General features: G+C 43.2%; 1 protein-coding gene across 4 annotated transcripts in view; it reads right to left on the reverse strand.

Moving 5' to 3' along the window:
- Nucleotides 1-15,072, reverse strand: part of pdzd2 (PDZ domain containing 2) — a 94,725-nt gene that overhangs the window by 16,571 nt on the left and 63,082 nt on the right. For all 4 annotated transcript variants that reach the window (XR_014894566.1, XM_085293217.1, XM_085293218.1 and 1 more), the window contains 7 exons: nt 14,939-15,012; nt 9,663-9,885; nt 6,327-6,444; nt 6,042-6,174; nt 4,501-4,588; nt 2,777-2,880; nt 822-984 (listed from right to left, as the gene is read on the reverse strand). Coding sequence is in view for 3 of the 4 variants with exons in the window: in XM_085293217.1 (XP_085149343.1) it covers nt 822-984; nt 2,777-2,880; nt 4,501-4,588; nt 6,042-6,174; nt 6,327-6,444; nt 9,663-9,885; nt 14,939-15,012 (903 nt within the window). In the remaining variant the exon portion in view is untranslated. The remainder of the gene's footprint in view (nt 1-821; nt 985-2,776; nt 2,881-4,500; nt 4,589-6,041; nt 6,175-6,326; nt 6,445-9,662; nt 9,886-14,938; nt 15,013-15,072) is intronic.

The raw sequence follows: 15,072 nt of genomic DNA on the forward strand, positions 1-15,072 counted from the left end.
GTCCTTTTATTACCTGCACAGGTGTGCAGGTCACAGCTGCTAGCTGACTGGCTAAGACTCTCAGGGATCTGTAGCTCTGTGTCTCAGGGAACATATTTAGTTTTACAGTAAGTTACAGGGCTTTCCCTGACTTTGTGGAGGACTTATATTTCACTAATATACATATTCACATACAGTCAGGTCCATAAATATTGGGACATTGACACAACACTTTTGGCTCTATACACCACCACAATAGATTCCAAGTGAAACGAACAACATGTGCTTTAACTGGAGACTGTCAGCTTTTATTTGAAGGTATTTACATCCAAATCAGGTGAAAGGTGTAGGAATTACAACAGTTTGCATATGTGCCTCCCACTTGTTAAGGGACCAAAAGTAATGGGACAATTGGCTTCTTAGCTGTTCCATGGCCAGGTGTGTGTTATTCCCTCATTGTCCCAATTACAATGAGCAGATAAAAGGTCCAGAGTTCATTTGATACAATCCAGCACATTTTTATGTTTGTTGCAGATCAAATAGAGTTAGAAGGTAGGATCCCATTGTTCCTGTCTAGTTCCTAGTGGATATTATCATTTTATTATTAGCCTTAGCTTCTAGCCACTGTATTAATGGCAACAGCCACAGGTAATGTGATCACTGGTAACTCCTAATAGTTATGTTAACCTTTTAATACTTCAGTCGTGTTGTTTAGAGGTCAGTAAAGTTCTCATTTCATCAACTACTGTTCACATGTCAAGCGTGGTGGAAGCAAACTTTAAAGTTAAATCTGTGAAATATTCCTAAAACGTCTTCCTGGGATTTAATCAGTAACATTTTACCATGTGGTTTTGATGAGCAGTCAGCCTTGGAGGTAATGCAGCTCATCTGGTGGAGGACATCGTCACTATCTGAGCCCATCAACATGGATTCAGATGGGAATGAGTGGCTGGAAAGTTCCTGCAGGAAGTACTGAGACAACTCTGCCTCTGAACTCAGGGAGCCCTGTTTAAGAAACAACCAAATTGGACAGAAGTTGAAATGAAAGGAAGTTTAAAACTATTAAAATACATTTAACTCATTAACTGGGATGAAAGGGTGTATACTATAATTGTAAGATTTACTTTGTTACACTGATTAGCTGTTTATTTAAAACCCCAAGAAAGTTGATGAAACAAGAACCAACTACGGAAGGCCAGGAGTGACAAAATGAATAGATAAATACACCATTAATTAATAAAAAGAGTCATTAATTAATTAAACTTGGAACTAAATAAATAAATGCCTCAGAGGCATTCACACTATTGATTTCCTGTTTCTCTTTATTCTTTCTTCTACCTTATTCTAGTTGCTCAGACCTTTGCTGGTTAACTACTCCCTCAGTTTTCATCCGATTTTCACCATTCAAACTTTAAACTGTTCTGCTCCTTCTGCTAACGCCTACTCTTTTGGTGCTCATAACTTTTATACTTTTTGAAATATTAAGGGTTTTTTTGCAATTTTTTGGCACATTAAGATGACTAGGACAACATTACAAGTGTGGTCACTGATTTTGCTGTGTTTTAGCTCAGTGAGATGAGCAGAGCGGGAGGCCCGGGTTCGAATCCCGCCTATGGCAAAAAAAAAATTAAAAAAAATTCAGGTAACAGTTAAACCTTTTAAACTCTTTTCAGCAAAAATTCCAGATTCTTCAGCTGTTTTTTAGCAGAAACTACAGCTTTGTTACCTCTTTTCAGTGCAAAGTTCTGCTCCTTTCCCCTTTTCTGTAGAAAGTTCTGCTTCTTCACCTCTTTTCAGCAGATTTTTCAGCTTTTTGGCCTATTATCAGCAGAATTTCCAGTTTCTTCATCTCTTTTAGCAGAAAGTTCAACAACTTCACCTCTTTTCAGCACAAATCTCAGCCTCTTCTGCTCTTTTCAGCACAATTTTCAGTTTCTTTAAATCTTTTCAGCACAAATTTCAGTTTCTTCACCTCTTTTCAGCACAATTCAGCTTCTTCTGCACAGTGCACATTTTTTCTCTTATATCTTTCTTCGGGACTAGAATTGGTTTGGCTCAGTGGGATGAGCAGCTGAGATCCAGTGGCGAAGGTACGAATCCTACCTGTGGCAGTTGCCACATCTTCCGTGCTCACATGCACACTGCTTTCTTGACAGTCTGCGGTGTACCCTTTCAAATACAGCCATCTTCAGCAATTACTTCAGCTTTTTCAGCTCTTTTCAGCAGTTTGCTCAGCGTCTTCTGCACCCTGCAGATTTTTCTCTCATCATATGTTTGACTCAGTTGAGAACCAGTTTGGTTCAGAGAGATGAGCAGCCGTTCTCAAAGCGGGAGGGCCGGGTTTAAATCCCGGTAATAGCACCATTTTTTTCCCCAGTAGACAGTTTAACTTCTTTAACTCTTATCAGTAAAAACTTCAGCTAGTTCACCTCTTTTCAGCAGAAATTTTAGCTCCTTCACCTCTTTTAGGCTAAATGTTATGCTTTTTCACTTCTTTTCAGCACAAACTTCAGCTTCTTCAGCTCTTTTCAGCAGATAGTTCTGCTACTTCAGCTCTTTTCATTAGATTCCACTACACGGCATTCACACTGCATTTTCGCAGGAAATGCAACTTTTTCTAGTTACACTTTTATTCCATGCACAGCTGGTGTGGAGCACCTACAGTTTCATTGTACATGTAAAATAACAATAAAAGTCTATTCTATTCTATTCTATTCTATATGATTGTGTAAGAAGGTTGAAACTGAACCTATCAATGTAGCAACAAAACTAAATATATGTCTAAATGAAAACGTACCCTGCTGGCAGGCTCAAGGAACCTCTTCATGGTCCAGCTGAGAACAGGCGACCTGTCTTCCTGCATGTCCTTCACTGCTGGGCTGGTGTTCTTACAGGACACACCTACACATTAAAACCACAACAGACAAACCCAGACAAATACAGAATTCAGTGATGCCATCATTTTCACACGCCACACGGAGCAAGTTAGTGACCGTATTTCTAAGGTTTAACCTCAGCTTTATCTGAGTTTAGAGGGAGGACATTAAAGATCATCCAGGCCGTCATGTCTGGATTCATAGATAAATAACTGTATAACTGTATAACTGTATATCCCAGATTCTGTAAAGTTATTTATTTCATATTCTGTATAGTTTTTCATATTTATATCCTGTTCATAGCCTGTACATAGCTTGTACTCACTACAGCCTGTACATACTTATAGTTATAGAATATTCACAACATACCTCATACCGTGTACATTATAACATACCATAATAGACCCATTTCACTAATATACTTACATATCTATATTATTGCTAATATATATTGTAATATATCTATATCACTAAAGCACTTCTGGATGGATGCAAACTGCATTTCGTTGCCCTGTACCTGTGCATGTGCAATGACAATAAAGTTGAATTCTATTCTATTCTAAAACTGAGTATCAGCTGCACAGCAATGAGAGTGTGGTTTGTTGGATAGTTTATGTGTGGATGGGAACTGGGGGGTGCTGGTAACAAGAGGAGGCAAGCTCCTAAGAGGCCTGTAAGACTGTAGGACTGGGGTTTTATACAATCTCACCAATTTTTATAGAAAGAACTAAAAAATCCAAAGAGGTATAGATGCTGGGTCTCTCCTAATAAGAACAGGTTTTCCTCTGAACATTTAAGTTATCTATAAAAGTTACATCATTTTCTGGACAGCCGCCATTTGAAGACCTACATGTGGACATGCATATACACTACATATACATATATACTAGGGGACTAGAGGCTGATGCAGCCTTCAAAGTTGTTCCAGTGTCACCTGCTCTGGCCCCTGGAATACTTTGACCATGGTTGCTGGGACTCTAGTTTCACATTTCTAAGAGTAAAATCTTCCTAGCACATTTTGTTCTTTGGCAGGTATTTCACAGATTGGGGAAAATTAACTGGCAGAATCAATTTTCCCCAGAACTGAACAGGTTGGTGGGCACTTCTGTTTTTGACTACACTTCTTCCACAGTCACCTGCTGGGGCACAGCTGAGGAGGAAAGTGCAGTTAACCCCTAACACACAAACCTGCTGCTAGTGGTTTGGCTAACTGCTAAGCTATTAGCTACACTAAGCTAGCAAATCCCTAAGGACACAGTTAGTGAATATTTGCATGTGATTCTGAAGAAATGATGCTTTAATACAGCCCCTGTAAGTTACTATGAAATAAGTTTCAATGAGAAAATTTGCAGTTAATCAAGCTACACAGATTGACCTACAGAAAAACACCACAGTGCACCGTAACAAGAACAGGAAGTGATCTAATACCATGGCGAGACCAGGACTAAGTGAACAACATCAACCCTGTCTTGTCACAGTACAGTGTTCTTCATTGAAACCTTGTTACAAACCAAAGAAACAGTGCTCTTGCCTACACAGTAGTTAAACTAGAATAGTGTAGCAGGGCCATGTGTAAAATGATGGAGCTAACTAGTAAAATAGTTGATACAGTTAATTAAAATGTGAATGCTGGTACAGGTCAGACCTTGCGAATGAAATGAGTGCTTGTTCCTGCTCATTTTGTCCCTGTGAGTGGATCGAGTTATGATGTCATCCATCTCCTGCTCTGATACCTGAGGTGAGACAAAGAAACACAAAAAGATGCATTTTAGCATCAAGAAAGACAAACACATCCTAAAGCACCAACCTTCAGGAATCTACCAGAAACACAATAATTAGCACATGTGCCGACAATCCCATTTAACAGAATAAGGGGTTTTTGAATGAGGATGCACTACGATAAGAAGAAAAGCTGGTGGAGGCCGTCTGATGCTTTGGGCAAAGTGATAGTGGGAGACATTGGGTCATGCTACTCATGATGTTACTTTGACACGTACCACCAACTTGAGCATTGTTGCAGACCATGTATTATTTTATATTTGCATAGTGACTACTAATACCAATGACTAACAACGGGCCGTGTGGTCAGTTTCATGACCATTGATATGACCATCAACAACCATTGATTAATGGCCATGAGTCCCATTCACAGAGAGTTGGAGAATGGCTGCAATCACAGCATGTAAGATGGTGACAGATGTACCCTTAGGCCCCTCCTCGATTCAGAGATGGTCTTTCCCTTTTCATGTAAATGGCCTCCTTGACTCCGCCCTCAAACCAGCGCTCCCCCCTGTCCAGGATGTTACATCCTCATCATTGAAAGAGTGTCCACTGGCCTGTAGGTGTGCATAGACTGCAGAGTCCTGGCCTGACGAGGTAGCTCTTCTGTTTTGTGCCGTCCTCTTAGCCAGAGGTTGTTTGGTTTCCCCGATGTATAAATCCTGCCAATCCTCCTGCACACTATGTTACTCTGTTTGTGTCGGGGGACCCGATCCATGGGGTGGACCAGCATATTTTGGGGCTTAAAAGCCACAGAGACCCGGTGTTTAGAAAAAATGCGTCTCAACTGTTCCGATACTCCTGACACGTATGGGATCACTACAGGTTTTCACTTAGGCAGCGGTTGTCCTTCTCTCCTGGATCAGCTGGAGCTTTCTTGGGTTCAGGAAAGGTTTGAGTAGCCCATTAGTTTGAGGTGTTGACGAGGCTCCCGTGTGTCAATCCAATCGAGCATCTGTGGGATGTGCTGGACAAACAAACCCCAACTGACACCTTCAGGGGTCTAGTCGAGCCCATGGCCAAATACCTCAGGGCTGTGTGGCAGCAAAAGAGGGACCGACACAATATTAGGCAGGTCCTTATAATGTGATGCTTGATTAGTGTATATACAGAGCTAAAAAGAAACCTAGGATTGTGTTTATGGAACATAGACTGTGTTTTTGTCTGGGTGAATGAGACTCAATTTACTTTGAATTCTCAATTAAACTAGAAACTGGTGAGTAGATCCGGGCTATGTGATACATTTTTGGCTCAACAACCCCTGAATGTCATTGGAGGAGAGGAACATCATGAGGATCAAGACAGAGGATGCAGGAGCAACTTCATCCAGTAGCTTGAATCAAACCAACAGTTAAGGCGGTTTTACAGGAGGCTGAACTTTTTATTTAAAAGCAGATCAGGTCTTACCTTTGGATTAGGATGCCTGCTTACAATAAGAGTAATGGGCCCAGGCCCACACTCACTGAGGATGGCATAGGCCTCACTGAGAGCAGCGTGACGAAGGCTGACCGAGTCCACCTCAAGTATCTGATCTCCACGACTGGACAAAGGCACAGGTGTCAGCACAACTCTGAACGTTGTCTCCTCAAGATTCACACACACGTCAGTGAGTAGATTATCACAATTACTGAGAAATACTCTCATTAAAACACGTTTTACTCTTCTGATATTAGTAAAACTACAAATTTTTACCTGAGCCTGCCATCCATCTTGGCCACAGAGCCCAGAGCCAGGCTATGGATGTAGATACCAGGAGCAGCGTTCTCCAGGGTCAAACAGCACACTCCAATTCCAAGGCCCACACCGTGCTCTGCAGGGGGTTAAAGCCGTAGTAAGTCCCAAAGTCAAGAAAGCCTCTGATTGATGCAGCAGTGAAACTGCTGTGATCATACTGGAACATACACTCAACAAAAATATAAACGCAACACTTTTGTTTTTGCTCCCATTCCCCATGGGATGGACGTAGAGACCTAAAATTCATTCCAGATACACAATATAACCATCCCTCCCAAACAGTGGTCACAAATCAGTCCAAATGTGTGGTAGTGGGCACATCTGCTATATTGAGATAATCCATCCCACCTCACAGGTGTGCCACATCAGGATGCTGATCTGACATCATGAGTAGTGCACAGGTGTACCTCAGACTGCCCACAACAAAAGGCCACCCTGGAATGTGCAGTTTTGTCTCACAGCAAAATGCCACAGATGCCACAAGCAATGAGGGAGCGTGCAATTGGCATGCTGACAGCAGGAATGTCAACCAGATCTGTCGCCCGTGCATTGAATGTTCATTTCTCAACCATAAGCCGTCTCCACAGGCGTTTCAGAGAACATGGCAGCACATCCAACCGGCCTCACAACCGCAGACCTCGTGTAACCACACCAGCCCAGGACCTCCACATCCAGCAGGTTCACCTCCAAGATCGTCTGAGACCAGCCACCCAGACAGCTGCTGGAACAATTGGTTTGCACAACCAAACAATTTCTGCACAAACTGTCAGAAACCGTCTCAGGGACGCTCAACTGCATGCCCGTCGTCCTCATCGGGGTCTTGACCTGACTCCAGCTCGTCGCCGTAACAGACTTGTGTGGGCAAATGCTCACATTCGATGGCGTCTGGCACGTTGGAGAGGTGTGCGCTTCACGGATGAATCATGGTTCACATTGTTCAGGGCAGATGGCAGCTGAGAATGTCCCAGTTCTTGCATGGCCAGCATACTCACCGGACATGTCACCCATTGAGCATGTTCGGGATGTGCTTGACCGGCGTATACGACAGCGTGTACCAGTTCCCACGAATATCCAACAACCTCGCACAGCCATTGAAGTGGAGTGGACCAACATTCCACAGGCCACAATTGACAATCTGATAGACTCCATGCGACGATGTGTTGCACTGCATGAGGCAAATGGTGGTCACACCAGATACTGACCGGTTCTGGGTCCCCAGACCCCCAATAGCGCAAAAAACTGCACATTCCAGGGTGGCCTTTTGTTGTGGGCAGTCTGAGGTACACCTGTGCACTACTCATGATGTCAGATCAGCATCCTGATGTGGCACACCTGTGAGGTGGGATGGATTATCTCAATATAGCAGATGTGCCCACTACCACACATTTGGACTGATTTGTGACCACTGTTTGGGAGGGATGGTTATATTGTGTATCTGGAATGAATTTTAGGTCTCTACGTCCATCCCATGGGGAATGGGAGCAGTAACAAAGGTGTTGCGTTTATATTTTTGTTCAGTGTAAATCAATGCTTTGGTACTTTCACACAGCTGTGCTTGCTGCTACAGCTGGCCACGACACGCACAGACACACACACACACAGACACACACACAGACACGCACAGATACACACAGACACACACACAGACACGCACAGATACACACAGACACACACAGACACACACACAGACACGCACAGATACACACAGACACACACACATGGACACACACACAGACAAACAGACACACACACACACACACACACACAGACACACACAGACACACACAGACACGCACAGATACACACAGACACACACACATGGACACACACACAGACAAACAGACACACACACACACACACACACACACAGACACACACACAGACACACACAGATACACAAACAGACACGCACAGATACACACAGACACACACACAGACAAACAGACACACACACACACGCACAGACACACACACACACAGACATGCACAGATACACACACAGACACGCACAGACACACAGACACACACACAGACACACACACACACAGACACGCACAGATACACACACAGACACGCACAGACACACAGACACACGCACAGACACACACATACACAGACACGCACAGATACACACACAGACACGCACAGATACACACAGACACACACACAGACAAACAGACACACACACACACGCACAGACACACACACACACAGACACGCACAGATACACACACAGACACGCACAGACACACACACAGACACGCACGGATACACACAGACACACACACAGACACGCACAGATACACACAGACACACACACATGGACACACACACAGACAAACAGACACACACACACACAGATACACACAGACACACGCAGAGACACACACAGACACGCACACACACAGACACACACACATGGACACACACACAGACACACGCACAGACACACGCACAGACACACACAGACACACACGCAGACACACGCAGAGACGCACACACACATACGCAGACACACACAGAGACACACAGACACACACAGAGACGCACACACACACACAGACACACACACAGACACACACACAGACACACAGACACACGCAGAGACACGCAGACACACGCAGAGACGCACAGACACACACACACAGATACACACAGACACACGGAGACACGCACAGACACACACACGCAGACACACGCAGAGACGCACACACACACACAGACACGCACACAGACACACGCAGAGACGCACACACACACACAGACACACACACACACACACACACAGACACACACACAGACACACACAGAGACACACAGACACACGCACAGACACACACACACAGACACACACGCAGAGACGCACACACACACACAGACACACACACACACACACACACAGACACACACACAGACACACACACAGACACGCAGACACACACAGAGACGCACACACACACACAGAGACACACACACAGACACACACACAGAGACACACACACACACAGACACACACAGAGACACACAGACACACGCACAGACACACACACACAGACACACACGCAGACACACGCAGAGACGCACACACACACACAGACACACACACACACACACACACACACACAGACACACACACAGACACACACACAGACACGCAGACACACACAGAGACGCACACACACACACACAGACACACACACAGACACACACACAGAGACACACCATCTCAGTGGTAATAAGAAAATCATCCAGTGACACCTGAACTGGTTCCTGGGTTCAGTCACACCAGCTCACCTTTATTAAGTGTAACTTCCATGACAATGCAGTCCTTCGGACCTGGGCCAGGGCCTCTGCGTTCATCAGCTTCGTTGAAGCCTGATGGGACTGGTGTACTTCCACTGGTATGAGAGTTGGGTGAAGTGGAACGGCTGAGGAGGGTGGGGGTGGGACATGGTGTCAGGCTGGGGCTGCGCAGCCGTGTTCTAATGGTCAGCGTTACAACGCCTTTCTTAAGTTGCTGTTAATGAAGATGAAAGTGGAAATAAAAACGTCTTTAGTGACTGTGCTGAGTGTTTTCTGTTTGCGGACGTCAGCACCAGAAATTCAGTCTATGGTCTCGCCCTTCAGCTGTCCTCGTCAGTGTCAATGTCAACATGATGGGGACAAAATATGAAACAACACATCCAAAACTTACAATACATTTATGTGACATTTGTGTCATTTAGTGAAAGACAAACAGAACTGTCAGCAAGCAATGCAAAGGTTTAAACCTACAGCACCGAAACAATACATCAGCGTTTAAGAGATGACTGACATATTAATCAGCTTTTAGCTTTTGTCAGACACATTTCAGAAAATGCTGACACAACACTGAAAGGTTCACACTGTCTCCTTTAAGCTTTAACTGTTTAGTTGTTTGACAGCTGACTAATAAGTGGTTTAATATCAGGCGAGGCCTGCTCCGTTATTATTTCATGACAAATGCAGCAGACATAATATCAAAAGTTAACAGTGCTGAATTGTATTTTATAGCTTTTCACTATGAATTTGAATACAAAGCTCAACTGGATGCAGCTGCCAGACGGCCGTCTGTAGGTTGAAAACCAATCAGAGAACTTAAGGATACTTTAGAAGTGGTCAAATCAATAATCTGATATGTCCCCCCCCCCCACCCCCGACCCCTCACCCATGTCCCTCCATTTGCTGCCCTCCTCCCCAATGTTCCCTCTAATTTTTCATGTGTCTGAGCGAACACACAAACTCCCTGAGCGTCCCCTTGGACCACTGTGAGCAACAGCAGACGTGTGCACTGTGGTCACGCCAGCATCCAATCATCCAAGTTACATGTTTATTAAAATAATCAAATTACAGCATTTACATTTATGTTAGACGACTTTTAATTAACTGCTTTAGCCCACTTACAATGAAAATGTAAAAAATCTTGTTCATGACCTGTGTAGCATGTTAACACTATTGGAAGGAAAAATAACTTGAACTCCAATTTTGAAAACACAACTTTCTTTTTTATTTTTTTTTGCTCTGACTTGTATTATGAGTCTGTGGTCTGGGAGAGAGTCTGTAACTCTCTGTCTGCAAAATACAGTAAATAATGACCAATGTTGGGCAATTAATTATATAGTTACTTCTTCAAAAAAGTAACTGAGTAATGCAAACAACAAAGTTTTTTGCAGCTGTTTACCTAAAAATGCAGCCAAGGCATTTTTTAAACAAACATTTCAAACTATTTACAGAACAATCAGCTGTTCTGCATCAAATCTGATGCCACACAAATTATTTGTGCCGCTCCAAAAAATAATTTCTGTCCACTATGAGATGAAGGAGAACAACAGCCTGATACCTGCAGGCCTGACAGCAGCAGATGTGTCACTGCTGTAACACCTGTAACACTCAGCAGTCGCCTCATTGTTCTGACACACACAAAACTATTGACTACACTACACACTAACTACACACTAACTACACAAGATTTGCACTAAACGTCGCAAATCTCTCACATCTCAAACACACCGTCACTTCTAAAACTTCCCCCCGTTTCTTAACAACTAAATGCCATGTTTTGATTGGTCCACATGGTACATTTTTCGACCAATAGGAAAGGCTGGGAGTTTTGGTTTTGTTTTTGCTCACATGCTTTCGAGCGTTTTCCTTATAAAACGCCGTTTTTACCTGCAGTAAATATAAACAACGACAGTATTCAGGAAGAAAATCAAACATTGCAGATATTTTTATCATAACTCTGGTTTTACGTGGCCGATCAACACAATTTAAAAACTGGTATAAAGTCCACACTTTGTCCGTCAGTTGTTCGTCTGTCCTGCTCACATCTCCAATGGTTGTACACGTTGTCATTAACGTGGCTTCACTCCACATCAGCCGCTTTGCTAAAACACCGGTGTCGGCACATAAGGACGCTGTCACAGCCTGTCAACCACGTTGATCAGCTGCGTATATACGAATGTGAATCGCATCATTGGCTGGACTGTGGGATAAGGTGGCATCGTTCTGATCCCATACGGGAGCAGCCAGTCACTGACTAACATGCAGAACAGGATTGTTAAAGTTTTAATGTTAATTTCAGTTCAGGTTAGTTTTCTTTTTTGTGCGCAGAGACCTGCCAGCAGTGCGCAATTGCGCATGCGCGCAGCTTAGAGGGAACATTGCTCCTCCCCCTCTCTCCCTGTGTGTCCCTCACTCACCCCCCCCCCCCCCCCCCTCGATGTCCCTTGTCCCCTCCTTGCCCCCCCCTCACTCACCCATGCCACTCACTCCCCCGTTGGGAGTCCCCCCTCCTTCCCTTGGGGTGTAAAAACACACCCCTTACACTGGGTTGATGGCACTTTCTTCTTTTTGACTTGGATTGTTGGCTATTGGTAATTTTCTCAGTATTATTGTAGAGTCTATATTTTATAATACGAAGCACACTGAGGTCACTGTTTTGATTTACGTAAAACTGAATTGAATGAATTTCACCTTCTTTTGATGGCTTTCGTTGGTAAACCTAAAAATATAAAAACTGTATATAGATGGATAAAAATTTACAGACACCTTGAATATTACGATGTTAACATGTTTAAGATGTTATTTCTGAGACTGGTGGAATTTCATTTCTCATTGGTTTGCTGTTTGCTGGGTTGGTACCTGTTCACTGATTTATGAGCACGCCATTCAGTTTTTCTGTTGGGCTGCAACTTAACATTTATTCTTTAGATTTCCTTGAACTCTTACAGTTTTTACCGAATGCCTAAACACTAACTGTGAATCCTGTAGCACAATTTCTAAAACTAGTCAGACGTATAGCAAAACCACTCACTGAGTGTGCAAAACTAAAAGCACAAAAACTGCTTTGCACTCAGTTTGCAATTTTGTAACACACACTTTGCAAGACTGTAGGCACAATTCACTGCACAACACTCAATTTCCAAATTTCCAACACACTCCTAGCAAAAGTATACACATGTATGGCTATCATTAACACTAATTTGCCAACTGTCTGGCACACTTTCACATGTGAAAACTTTCTTAGATAATTCGTTCACTTTGCAATCAGCCTAAGCACTATAATCCAGGTAAGCTGTGTGTGCGGAGTACAATGGAGGGAGCAGAAAGAGTGAGAAGTAGAGGAGGCCGAGGAAGAGGACGTGGAGGTGAAGAAGTAGGATGAAGAGGACGACAAGGACAAGGAGGAGCAAGAGGAAGACGAGGAGGGGGCAGAGGAAGCATGTTCACTGCAGACCACGTAACCCATATAGTCATTATGGCGATTGCAAATAATCCTATACTTGGAAATAAACACTTGTGTTTGTTTTGATGTGTGTGAATAAACAGCAGTACTTGAAGTTTGGATCCCTCCATGCTTACGGATCTATGACAGAAGTATGAGCTCAAACTGACATAGCCTACCTTGTGCACAGGGAAGGCAAACGCCAGATGTGTTTTGTATTCATACCATCAGTGTGCAGTTGGCGCATTGTGTGCTTAGTAGATGATGGCTTGTGTGTACTGTTTGATACGGAAACACCATTTTTACAAAGGTGTGAAGAGTTAATCTAGCTGTGTTTGCTTTTGCAAGAGAACTACAATGTTTTGATGATTGGGTGACAGGTTGTTTTATTTGTGTGTAGAGTTTTGCTAAATTAGCCAATAGTTACATAACATGTGCTTAAGCAATCAGAAAAAACTGTAAGTTATGCAGAGGTCTTGGCCGACCCATCATTTCTTTATAAGATAAGATAAGATAACCTTTATTAGTCCCACACGTGGGAAATTTGTTAGGATACTAGCATATGAGGCCAGACTTTCAACTAATTTTTATTTTAAAGTGCTTTTGAGGCTTTATGAAGGTGTTCCAGGTGCTCTTTGAGAGTTTTTAAATCATTTTAAATCATTTCTGTCCAAACAAATGTTTTGTCACACTCAGTTTTAACGTTGCCAGCTAAAGTTTATTAGACCAGCGTTAACAGAAGCATGTGCGTGAGTGTGGAACTTATCAGCTGTGCTGGGATGATGTCTTTGGAAATGTGGACCAGGACTGAGAAAACAAACTAACAAAGGTGCATCCTGACAACAGGAAACAGCCAAAGAAATGTCAAGACTACAAGGGGAATTCCATAAATTTAGGATTTTCCTACTTGATATTCACTTTTGTTGTTCTGCTGAACAACAATTTCTTTCACAGAGGACAGTGTATGCTCTCACAGTGACCCCCAAATAAAAGGTGTAATATTGTGATGTCAGAGTTTCACGAACGCAGCTCTGTGCTGAAGACGGGCCTGTTCTGACCTGTCAGCTCATTCCATCAACTACAGAACAGCTACACTCTTTTATAAATACAACACCATGTCACAAAGTCTGCAAATGTCAAAAATCAACCGTTTTAGTAACACATTACATACTTTTAAAAATGGGGTTTTAACGATAATCTAAAAATCAGACAAATCTTTTGTTTGTAACTTTATAAGAGGACAAAACACATCAATGAGATTCACTACAGACAGGTTTTACAGACAGGCAGAGAGAGGGGCTCCTTATTATCATTAAGGGACAATGTCATGCAAATGAAGCACAGCAGCCTAACAACATGCACTAAAATAAGAAAAAGCAAAAATCCCTCATTTAAACTTTGTCGTAAAGTTTGGGAAAATGCAGAGGAGGTTTTTTTATAATAGTGTTCTTTGTCAATGACTCCTGCACTTTTAACAAATGTGAGCGAGTTAAAGTCACAGCGACAGGGCAGAGGACATTTGGGACGGGGTTTGAACGTCATTGTTCACCTGCTCTACTCACAGTCGCTTCGCTTCTGCTTTCGCTCACAGTATCCCACAGTAACACTCGGGTATCTAGTCATTTTGAAGTTGTACACCACGATAACTGTGTACAGAAGCAATCTACAAAAACTGCAATAGTTCAAGCAGATTACAGCATAATGTCAGCAGCTGGATACAGACGTCAGTGGCATTGGTGTAATTACTCTCACCACCATCAGGAGGAGACAACAGTTCAAGTTTAACATTCTTTACATTGTTGATGAAATATAAACGCTGAAAGCCAACCTTGAAGATTTGGATGGCCTGTTGGTGTGTGAGTCCTTGCAGAGACTCTCCGTTCACCTCCAGAATCTCGTCTCCTGTGTGGGGAGGCATAAAATCACCGTTAGTAGGTAATGATCTCTGCCAGGTGCTGTCAA

Source organism: Mchenga conophoros, linkage group LG12 (genome assembly GCF_057382185.1).
Source record: "Mchenga conophoros isolate Kocher_MC1m ecotype Shallow Benthic linkage group LG12, M_conophoros_male_GT1.1, whole genome shotgun sequence".
NCBI lineage: Eukaryota > Metazoa > Chordata > Actinopteri > Cichliformes > Cichlidae > Mchenga > Mchenga conophoros.